The 11795-nt window shown below is 35.4% G+C and overlaps 1 protein-coding gene across 1 annotated transcript; it reads right to left on the minus strand.

The window, feature by feature from the left end:
* Nucleotides 1-5124: 5124 nt before the first annotated feature.
* LOC121433930 (prolactin-4A1-like) lies at nucleotides 5125-11388 on the minus strand. The gene is made up of 5 exons (XM_041632613.1): nucleotides 11355-11388; nucleotides 9177-9349; nucleotides 8222-8326; nucleotides 6826-7005; nucleotides 5125-5313 (listed from the first exon to the last, which is right to left on the minus strand). The coding sequence occupies exons 1-5, from the start codon at nucleotides 11386-11388 to the stop codon at nucleotides 5125-5127; spliced, it is 681 nt and encodes a 226-aa protein (XP_041488547.1).
* Nucleotides 11389-11795: the final 407 nt, after the last annotated feature.

Consider the following 11795-nt stretch of genomic DNA (forward strand, 5'->3'; position numbering starts at 1 on the left):
TCATAACAGTAGTAAAATTACAGTTATAAAATAGCAACAAAATAATTTCATGGTTGGAGTAATCACAAATAAGGAACTGTATTAAAAGACTGTAGCATTAGGAAGGTTGAAAACCACCGATTTGTGTTATTTTCATATATTGTATATTGTGAATAGAGTAAACATGGCTGTGCAAGTATCTCTGTGGTATGCCGACTTACAGTCCTTTCAAAGTGTATATACATAAGCCATCAAGGTAAGCCCTGTGGTACTTCTAGTTAAATTATGGACATATTCTATAGTAATTTCTGTGGTGGTTGTATCAATTTGTGTTCTTACCAGCCCCATACATGCTATTCTTCCCTTACATTCTCAAGAATGTTTGTGTTCTACTTGAGGGTGTTTATCCTGGAAAGGTAGTGACTATTAAATCTGTTTTTATTTGTTTTCATCTCACCTAATAATTCTTAAGTTAAAAAAATCATTGGTAATCTGTATTTATTCTTTTGATAACTATCTTCTCAATTCATTTCGCGATGTAAAGATTGGATGGTTTAATTTTTTCCTGTTTCACTTTTAGAACTTACACTTTAAATAAAACCCCCTTTCTTAGAGGTAAAGTTTGCAAAGATTTTCTCCCATTTTTATGCTATTTCTTCTCTCTGATGACTGATTCTTTCACCATTTGTAAAACTGACTTTAAAGTGGATTAAACACCATTATGTATTAAAGACATGAAACTCCGAAGATGGTAGAGACAATACTTCAAAATACATGCATTTTGAGGGATTTTTCAAGTGGACTACAGTCAAGGACAGTGTTATTCCCATAATTGACCATGGACTACACAAAATTGAGACACTTCTGAGCAAGGAATAGCATTGATCTATTTTCTTAGGTTAACTGTGCCTATCATGGCCCCTTATGTTTCCATACAAAGTTTAGTATTGTATTTTCAGGTTTTTAAAAAAGAGGTCATTGATATTTTAATAAACATTATATTGAATTTTTATACCGTTTTGGTTAAAATAGCCATTTCAAACTATAAATCTTCAATCCCCAAGTTTTTCCCTATCTTAGAAGTTCTTCAATATATATTTTCATTGTTTTATCCTTCTTTAATATAGACATCTGTACCTAGTTAAGTTTATTATTACATATGATATTCCATTTGTTGAGGCCAGTATGAGTTGGGTATGTTCTGATTAATCTACAGTGAAGTAAATTTTGGTCTGTAGAAGAGCACTGAGATTTTTCTTTGGTCTGTGTTGCTATTAAATTAAGCTACTTTCTCAAGGTGTTTAGTCAGATGTAAGGGTGAGTGTTCTTGTTCACTTTAGTTCTTTAATTATAGAATCACATTATCTGCAATTTAAATGTGTTGCTTTTATTTTAATTTTAACCTTTTCTTTCTCTTTTTACTCTAGCTAAGAGTTTGAGAATTACATTGAATAAGAGTTCAAAGAGTAGATTCCCTCATCTCATTTTAGATGTCATACAAACTAAACTGGTCTTTCCTTATACACTGCAAATTGGACTGCAGACTATCATATTTCTCCTCTATTTCATTATAAGGAAATGTTGAAATTTGCAAGAGGAATCTCTTTGTCTACTGTGATGGCCATATAGATTGGATTTAGTAGACGCTTTACCTACTGTATTACTTTGTTGATTTATAACTGGACAGCCTTGGATGTTCAAGTGAAAATACTTTGGCAATAGTTAATGATATTTTATTCTGTTGTTAAATTATACTACAAATATCTTATTGAAAATATTTACATGTATGCATATAAAAGAATTTTTGTTTGTTGTTTGCTATTTTGTCTAATTTTTGGTATTAAGGTTACATGTCTTCATAAACTGAGTTTGGTATTGTTTTATACATTTGTATTTATTATATATTTTGAGGAACATTGTTGTCAACTCTCCTTTAAAGATTTGGAACAATTTAGCTTTCTTTCTTTCTTTCTTTCTTTCTTTCTTTCTTCCTTTCTTTGTTTGTATTTTTAAGACAGAGTTTCTCTGGAACCTGTCCTGGAACTAACTCTTGGGCTCAAACTCATAGCAATTCGCCTGCCTCTATCTCCCAAATGCCACCACCCAGCTTAATATCTGTTTTCTTTGTTGATAGGATTCTTCCTTAATATATCATTGATGAATCTTTTTGAATTTGTACACTTCACAGGGAAGTATTTGGAGACCCGTGAGCAACTGGAGAGAGAACAGGGGATAAGGAAAGTAATGTAAACATATTTTAATTCAAAATATATAATTAAACATTAGAAATCTCAAAAAAGAATGCATATACTTGATATTTTGAATAAAATCCCAATTTACCTTATCCTCACTTCCATAGTTTTTCCCATAATTTATTCATTTATTGACTAATCTCATCTTAAATGCATAGATCTTTCAGTCTTCATTCTACATCTTTCTCAACCAATAGTCATGGCCTGCTAATATATGCATGTCTGTAGTGTGTGTGTGTGTGTGTGTGTGTGTGTTGAGGACATAAAATACAATTTCTTTTAAAATGAGTATTGCTTATTTATAAATTCCTTATAGTAAATACTTGTGAGCATAAATTAACAACTCAGTGGTAAGATTACTGATTATGATAATTTATTTCCTATTTATCTGATAAAACAATAAAAAAGCTATTGTCATTCTGGGGGTCTAAAATTCCACATTTCTCTTGTCTTATTGCTTTGTCTGAGACTTCAAACATTATATTAAATGAGAGTTGAGAAAATGGAAACCACAATTTTCTTCTAATTTTGAGAAAATGTCAGTTTTTTCCTACATAGTTGATATATATTTCTCAGTTGTAGCTTCTTTTATGTTGAGGTATATTTTTTGATTTCCAGTTTACTCAGATTTTTAATTTATTTTTCCTTTGTGAAGAAATATTGAAAATTGTCTCACAGTTTACACACACACACACATACACACACACACACACACTATCTTCCCTGTAAATTAATCATATTTGGTGACATTTTTATTATGTTTTTTGATAGAAAAGTATTTAATGGTTATTTTATTGGAAATGTCCCTTATAGACCTATGTATTTGATCTCTTGGTCCCCCAGTTGGTGACAATGTTTGGAAATGTTATGGAGCAAATAGCAGAGGTGAAGACTTGATGGTGGCAGATTTAGAGCTTTTATGGACTAGCTCCTTTCCTCATCTCCATTGTTTTGCTCTCTGTATGTGGATGAATATGTGATCAAGACTTTTTGGATTCTACTATCATGCTCGCCTTTGCTGCCATGATCAACCCTACCATTCTCTACCTGAAACCCAAAATGCACTCCCTTTTTTGCTTTAGGTGCTCTTGTCAGGGTGTTTTTTTTTCAGCTAAATAGGATATAAATTAATTAAAGAGTAGTTGCTGTATTAAGTATCTTTTAAGCTATTCCTTATGAACATTTCCCCACTGTCAATGGCTCTCCAAAGTTTTGTCTAGAAATAACAGAATTCAGTTAAGATGTCACTATATGGTAGAGGGTTAAACCATTAACCCCTCAAATTGTACCCAAATTTTTAAATTCATACTTAGAATGAACAGATTCCATAAAATTAAGGTGCTGTTTATTGCCAAGTCCCCTCCCTTTAAATGCCATGCTCTGTCTTAGAAAAATGCATGAATCTGTGGGAGAAATCTACTTTCAAAGCAGAGTAGTATTTGATATTATTAACAGAAAATGTCTGCTAAATAAATTTGTTTGGGTTTCAACATACTTTGCTGCTGCTTATAGGATGAAGAGTAGAATATATCAGGGTGAGTTGATATTTTGCTTGTATCCAAGAAGTAAGAGAAAGATTGACAGATTAATTTGGGGCATGTTATGCTGTGCTCTGAAAGACTGTGATCATCAACGTTACTGGCAAGAATTGGATTCAAATAAAAGAACTGTGGCAATGAGAGATGAGACCAGTTTGTGTGGACAACTTTAACTACGAAAAGTCTCTTTTTTTTTCCTTAATCTGGCAGACAATTTTCTTTTAAATTCTGACTTTCAGATTTTCTGAGTTCTATTTGTCTCTGGATTGTATCCAATCAATAGGTGAAAGTAAAGCATACTTCTAATGTGATGAACATTTTCATGAAATGAAATAAATAGTAATGGGTATGGCTGGAGAATGAATGATAGAATTTGTTATTACAATTTAAAATTTAAGTAGACTCAGGTTTTCACAATGGTTAGTATTCTAAGGGTATCTTTTAAATCAAATCCTATTTTTACTTGAATTTCAATCTAACTTAATGTGTATGAAAATTTTGAATTAGTTCCCATTGTCTAGAAATCTGCAAAACCTATGGTATACATCATATAACAACCTGACAACCATATAATATTTGATGATCTGAGCTGGATAGAGAGGATCTAAAACAATAAAAGCAGAAGACAAAATCTGGAAGAAGGAGGGAACAGAAACATTGAAGAATGGATCATATTTGTCTTTCTAACTCTGTGACTTCAACCACCTGAGAATGACAGGAATACAAGAGATGAGATAAAGTTGAAATTGTCCCTAAGAACCCTCTTTACACCAAGAGTGAGGAGAGCGTATGCTTTACATCTAAGTTGGTGAAAAAAGATGAGAATTCAGAGGATCGTGGTTAAAGACAGTTGCAATGAAGCCTAGGGACACTTCATGTTTATATCCTCATGTTTCAGACTTTTTGAAAAAGTCACAGTGCTTAGAGACAGTCCAGTTGCACTGTAATACTATTATCTGTGGATGTTCCTCAAGTGGCGGGGGATAGAGAGTGGCTGGCTTTCATAATGTAGGCCAAGATCTCCATGTTTATGAGATTTGGCTGGACTAATGAATAGCAATATCATTCTTTGATTTTCACCGATTCACTCAGGTAACATTTTGTGATTCTAAGGTTATATCTTCTGAGGTTTTTTTTTTTTTTTTTTTTTTTTACAATAATTCAGCAATATTTTTAGTAGGCTTTGAATTAAACAAAAGGTATCTTCACTAACTTGGTTAGACATTTCAGCTTTAATTTCTAAAGAACAGACCAATTACATGCAAGCACAGGTTTAACATATAAATATGTAAAAGAAGCTTTGCATGAGTGCTTCTTTGAGGACCATCACTGAGGCAGAAGGAAAAGATGTGGTCTCAGCAGCGGCTTTTGAGCATTCGGCACTTCAGGAGCTTCAGATACATTTCCACGTCATTGGAGTCACTTCCCAAGCAGCGAAACAAGTTATAAAAGGCAAAATATCTAGTGTCTCTATAGGGCGACTGCAAATGTTCCAATTCAGACCAGAGTGGGGCATTCACATTTCCTCCAAGAGCAAATTTAGCCTAGTTATGAAAATAATAGTTAAGCATTAATTATAGATGAGATTTGGGATCCTATTTCTTCTACATGTTAAATTCAGTTTTATGAGAAGTTAATATTGTAACATTCAGTCAAACCCATGCATTTTCATCTATGTGGGAGAGGACTTAAAATATGCTAGTCATTTAAAACTAGAAATGGGACCGATTGATATATTGTGTGGCATGAAATTGATGTCCCCTGAAGTTTGTTTATTTGGGGTGTTGTAAATCTGGTTCCCAATTGAAAAACTTTCCCCAAAACAAAGTGGCAGTTTCAAAAGACTCAAAAGAAAAATCCACAATTTCATGTTGGGGAGTACATTCTTTAAAGATTCTCAAGGCTCTACCCATCTTTAGAGACTCAATAAACAACTTCTAGCCGTGTAGATGCTGCCCTGCTGAATTTGAGGGAGAAGGTCTCTCAGACCCCTTGAGCGCATTGCAAGTTTTGCAGAGAGGCTACAGTTTCAACTTTCATGGTGGTCACCTGTGTTGGGGATTGGGGCTGGGACTTTTCTGTGATCCTGCTGCTTTTAAGTCGCCCATTCTCTTTTCAGTAACTCAACTTGGTAGACCACTAATAAAATATTCATTGTTTCACCAAATTGGACTTCATTGTAGTTGTGACTTTGTTCTGCCATGGGTGCCCTTTCTGGGGTGAATAGAGCCGCTTGTCTTGTGTCTCCCCAATGATGGGGAAACTATCAACCAATCACATCCAATTAGGGTGTGGCTACCTGGGGCCCAAGTAGAAATACTGGGAGATCCAGGTGCACTGCTTTCTCTCTGCGCGGAGCTCGCTGGATCTATTGGATTTTGGACCTCCCACTCTTGTAGCGTGGGTTTCCCCTTTTCAACTATTGAAAATATAACTGTTGTTCTTGAGCTGGTCTAGTTATTTATTGTGCCGACCTAATTCGTCAGCACCCCAGGACCAACTCTCACACAGCACAGGCGCAGACAGATGGGGAGCTAGTAATATGATATCAAGGATCATGGAGGGGTAGAATAAATTTTGTCAGTTATTGAAATTTATATTTCTTCGAATGTCCCTGACATGTTTATGTGTTTTATAGATTCAGACACCACCCTCTCATTCTTTTCTTCCTTTCTACTAAATAAATACCCCCTAGAGTGTATGTGTACAAATCCATAGGGACCCTGAGAATTTGGAATTGGTGCCTAAGATATAGCAAGTTGAGCATTGACAGTAATACGAACTGCTGCCACAGTTACACATCTGTCTTTTGGTCTAGAAAGGTACTTTCCAAATAACTGCGAGGAACAACTGTTCTCTTCTGAGATCCCCGAGATTTGAGCGGCTGATGGAGTGCCTTTGAGAAGGTTGGCATTGTGAGTAGTAGTGAGGATACTGACTTAACTGCATACCCCGGTTTCATTGCAGCAAAGGGAAGTGTTTGAAAATTCATTTGTCATTATACAGGTTACCTCATTCATGTGTGAAAAAGACGAAGAACTTTAGAAGCTGCTCACCTTGCAGGCGATCTTTTTCATGGACTCGAGGAGATTTCTGTTTATAGTCTTTATCTCCAAGGCTTTCGTGAGGATGGGAGGAGTGCAGCCCAGTTTGTCAGCCATTTCCGCCCACAGGTGGTGCAGCGCATCGACCCAGGCTTGCAATAGAGTGCGCGCCAGCGTCAGTAGGACTTCAGACTAAGCAAGCACAATTGAACAATCTCATCAGAACAAAGGAAACGCAGTTGAGTTAGATAGAGACAGGCAGTTGATGCTCTAGTAGCTGAAATGGGCTCTTCCTTGGTCATTCATAGGCTTATTTAGAACATTCTTTTGGTAGAGATTTTATTAAGCTTCAACTGTAGCCAATGTCCTCATGCTATAGAATTTTGACAAAGTTAAATTCAGAAATATCAGAGGAGTGTTTTATGAAGTTTCTAGCCAAGTAATAACTCTTAGCAATGTCATTTCTTCCTTGACTTTCCTCTTTCTCTTATTGTGTTATTAATATCATTATAAGTAATGAACAAAAATATAGACATACAAAATGCTGGTAACACTAAGAAAAATGACGAAGGTGCAATTTATCTTGGGGAAATTTTGGATTTGTGATAATGTTCACTGTAAATCATTTGCTTCACAGAAGGGAATCAGAAGTGAGAGACAACAAACATAAGTAGAGTCAGCACTGCACACAAACTCATCCCAAGAGCAGCTTGTTTTATCTTGAGGAGCATCAGACTGCATTTTACACGACCCCTTTCCTCAAGTGACCTCTAGACTTACAGTTATGGCATAGGGAAGGGTAGGGAGGTCAGAGAGGAGAGGGAAGTTATGCAAAGAAATAGAAGTAGATCCAGGGAAGACATAAAGGCCAAGAATAGATGATAAAGTGTTCAGTAATGTTAAAGTCTGCCAACACAGGAACCCATGTAGCATATGAGGAACCCACTGCCATTAGTGCTTCATTTGCAGATACATCCATACATTCATCCATCTATCTATCTATCTATCTATCTATCTATCTATCTATCTATTAAAGATTTCTGCCTCTTCCCCACCACCGCCTCCCATTTCCCTCCCCCTCCATACATCTTTAACCATGAACTCAGAGTTGGCTCACACTTAATACAAATCACTAAGTGCAATATCAGGTGCAAGGCATTAGTAAAATGGGTGTTCTGAATGGATAGTGTATAGATCTGCTATAATATTACTTAACAATGACTTCATGTAATTTTTTCCAATGGGATTGGTTTTTTTTTTGATTTGTCATTCCTTTTCTAATTTTTATTTTTTCTACATGATTGCCATATACTATTATACTGTCATATAATGTAAGTAATAAAAGTGCATGGGAAAGCCAGTGTACTGCTTCAGTTGTTTTGGTAGCAAACCAAGGCTGAGAACTCACTTCAATATTTTGTGCTTGCTCCTTGTTTTTTGGTCTAGAGAGGGAAGAAGTGTGGCATCTGATGATCCTCTTGTTAAATCCACGGCCTTGGGCATAAAATTTATTCTGAAATGATGAAACGTTCAATTAGTTGTCATTTCTAAGTTGAGTAAATGAACCAATGACTTGGGCATTAATGTTTTAAAATTAAATGACCTTGAAATAAAAATAAGGAATGAGGCAAGTAACTTTTTATTGACTTATTTTCATTTTAATTATAGTCTCTTTTTTGATTTTCTGGTTCTCTAATCTCTCAATCTCCTTCCCTTCTTGTTACTCTTATCTTTTCTAAACATTACTATGTGGCAAGCAGGCACTAAAACCTCATCTATGGTCACCTGTTTAACTACTCTCAGATAGATGGCATATTGCCTTCAAATAGCTTCACCATGACCATGAGTAGGAGATCTACCTTCAACTCTAAACTAGACCCGCCATCTTAAGCTCAGGTCTTGAAATTCATTCTAGGATAGTTCTTAGCATTTGTGGGTTTCTGATGTTACTTGCTTATTTTTCTTCTTCATCAACTATTTTTAGTCTTTTAATTTCTAGTCAACCACCTAAATTCATTGTGAAACAGTTCTCCTTTATTGGAAATTTATTGTGTCCTAAATGAAAAACATTAAAGGACATATGTCTCCTATACAAAAGAATAGAAAACACAGTTTTATACTCATGAGTTTTGTACTAGAAGAGGAAGTTGAAGGAAAAGTTAAAATATTGAGAAAAAAATCATTGTATTCTTATCAAGCATTTTACATTTTATCAAACTGTGCTGTTCTTCTACTTCACATTTCAGTAGCTTAAGGTTATCCCTGTGAAGGTATATTATGTTGAGATCAGCCCATGATGCTTTTCTGATTTCTGCTATGAAAAACACAATGTAAAGACTTCAGAGATCAGCAAGGATACTTACAACGTAAGTAGACAGTTCTGAAATTAGGTGATTCATATCCTGGCTTAACTTGATTGCCCAATTCAACATGTTCCCTGTGGGTGAGTGGTAGGAGATATTCCACACTGTAACATTCACAGAAGAGGTCTTATTCGCCCCTTGGACCATGGACACCAGCAGCAAGAGCAGTGTCCCTGTTAAAGAAGAAGATCACTCTGAGGTCTCTTCCTATGAGGTTATCAAGAGTCACCCTGTCTGGGCAAGCAGAAGATGCTCCCGGTGTCTTCCTTGACATAAATCGGTACTTCTTGTCTGGGTGGAGGAATAGCCTCTTCTGTGGTATATATTCAACTAAGTAATTATATCTGCACAGGTGTGTAGCTTGAAAAGAAAATGGATGACTATCTTGCATCTTCTGTTACTTTTAAGAATGCTTTTCTATTTTTCCAAACATTTTTACCTTAACTTAAAGCTGAACTAGGGTGAGCTAGTCCTTCTCTTTAAGTAGATTAATGTCTTGGGGTTTCTGGTTGTTTTTCAGTGTGAAATTCTCAGTTGTTTGTCCTTTTTAATTCAGTGTCAAGTAGAAAAATTTTGGGCACTGTTGTGTCAAGGAGGGTGTAGTTCATGGTTTCGTTCATTTTGTTTGTCTGATTTAAATAAAGACATGGTGCTAGCATTGCTGACAAGGAGGAGGAAGGCAGCTCTGCCATGACTACAATGTCATAGTATGAATTTTCTCTCCCACCCACAGTCATGTTATAGCTTTGTTGCTTCGTCAAAACCTTCAGCTTATTTCCTCTGAATCTGATGTCTACAATAACTTTCTGAGTATTCTGGACCTTCATAACTATGATTACATTTTATTATTAAAAGATGGTGTACAAAGTTGCCTGATTGTCCATTGTCCTAGGACCAGTATGTGGAGACAGAACAAGTGCATTGTGGACTTTCCATTTTACTTATCACACCTTGCACAGCTCTGAACGCTCACTGTGCATCTTTGCATACCCTACATATCTGTGAACTCTCATTGTGTGACTTTGTAGTCCTGAGCCTCCTGAAGTTGAAGGCTATCTGAAGTTATTTGCCTTACATAGAAAGAGTGACACATTGCTTGTAGATCGCCTAGGAGTCAGTTGTGGCTACTTTTCCCTGTTCTGTGTAGCGCAAACCTTTTTAGTTTGTGACAATGCTAACTGATGATTTCGTTATCATCATCGGTTCACTTTTAATTATATTGACTGATACATAGTTGTAACATATTAATAATTTGTACTTTCAAAAGGATGAACAGGTTTGTATGTATATATGTATGAAATTTAAGTCTATCTTCATTAGTCACATTAACCTGAAAGATTTCTAATTCAAAATGTGAGTTTAAGACCCTAATGTTCACATAACTTTTGATAACTGCAGCTGGAAATTTGCAACATAAAAATAGGGAATTGGTAAAGATTCATGCATAGTAAAACCCCTAAACAGAAATACTAAAAAAAATCCTTTATAAGCCAAGAATCATGAAGCATATAAATCAATCTTCAAAATCTTGCTAAAAATAAGATATCATCAAATAATTTATATCACATATGTTAAAGTTTAAAAATTCATAGCAATTTCCCAAATTTATTTGTGTACAACATATATCTCTCTATAAAACATGCCTATAAGTATTCATTATATGTATTATCGGTAGGACTATCACAGCCTAAGATATTGTAACATCCATCTTATCATTATTACTAATACTTAAAAATGCCATGAAGACTCTAGAGACAAATACTTAATCCTTACATGTTTTTCTTTTGAAGTGGTATTTTGGCAGAATGAAATTTTCAAAGCTGTGTGGTCTGCATATCTGTTAGGCTTGTCTAAATCAGTCTTCTCCACTGAAAAGCTCTTTTGATTCATTCCTATATAGCAACACGTGGAGGTGACCCCAGAAATATTACCACCCATAGACTCTTGTATTCTCATTTTAACAAATGTCTTTATTTCTTCAATTTTACATTTTTGTTCATCCCGTGCTTTGTAATGGAAGTGCCACAGAAACATTCTCATTTTCCACACCCTTGGCATAAGAAACTCTACCGTTTCCTAACTCAGGTCAAAGAAAGCATAGGATGTTTAAACTAAGCTTGGTAAAATAATGCACTTCTTAATCTTATCTCAAGGAACATGAGTAAAAGCAATACTTACAGAAGCAACATTGCTGAGTCAAAGACAGATGCATCTCTGAAATGTCTCCCTGCAGCGTGGATACCCAAGGAGGAGGCTTCTGTTCAATTAAGTTTCCACATCTTATATACTTAACCACATCACCTTCAGGCCACACACTGCTGGGGAATTGGGGGAAGAGTATCCAGAATCTCAGTGAGATTCCTGTGACTCTACTCCCTTAGGGAATTGTAAAGGCCTCATGGCCATGGCCAGAGACCTAGTTATATGTACATTCCTTTGCTTATTTCTTAGCCATGGCTGAAGAAGAAATTATATTAAAGGTCAACACAAGGAGAATTACGGTGCCTTAACTCTTGGACTTTTTCTTTTGATTCTCATACAGCTATGCCACCTCTGTAATTTTCTCAGATCCTCAGTGGTATGATATATTTATTTCATCAGTTTCCTAGCATTTGAACA

Source organism: Microtus oregoni, unplaced genomic scaffold, assembly GCF_018167655.1.
Source record: "Microtus oregoni isolate MIOR12 unplaced genomic scaffold, Mior012 000042F_ref0000377, whole genome shotgun sequence".
Classification (NCBI taxonomy): Eukaryota; Metazoa; Chordata; class Mammalia; order Rodentia; family Cricetidae; genus Microtus; species Microtus oregoni.

Bases quoted from the DNA above. Each gene is read 5' to 3' on its own strand.
- LOC121433930 (XM_041632613.1), bottom strand. From the start codon at position 11,388: ATGCATCTGTCTTTGACTCAGCAATGTTGCTTCT. The intron at 7,006-8,221 runs GTGAGTTCTCAG...GTGCTTGCTTAG, and splicing joins AGCAAGCACAAAATATTGAA to TCTGAAGTCCTACTGACGCT. The intron at 5,314-6,825 runs GTGAGCAGCTTC...TTTCATAACTAG, and splicing joins TGAAAAAGATCGCCTGCAAG to GCTAAATTTGCTCTTGGAGG.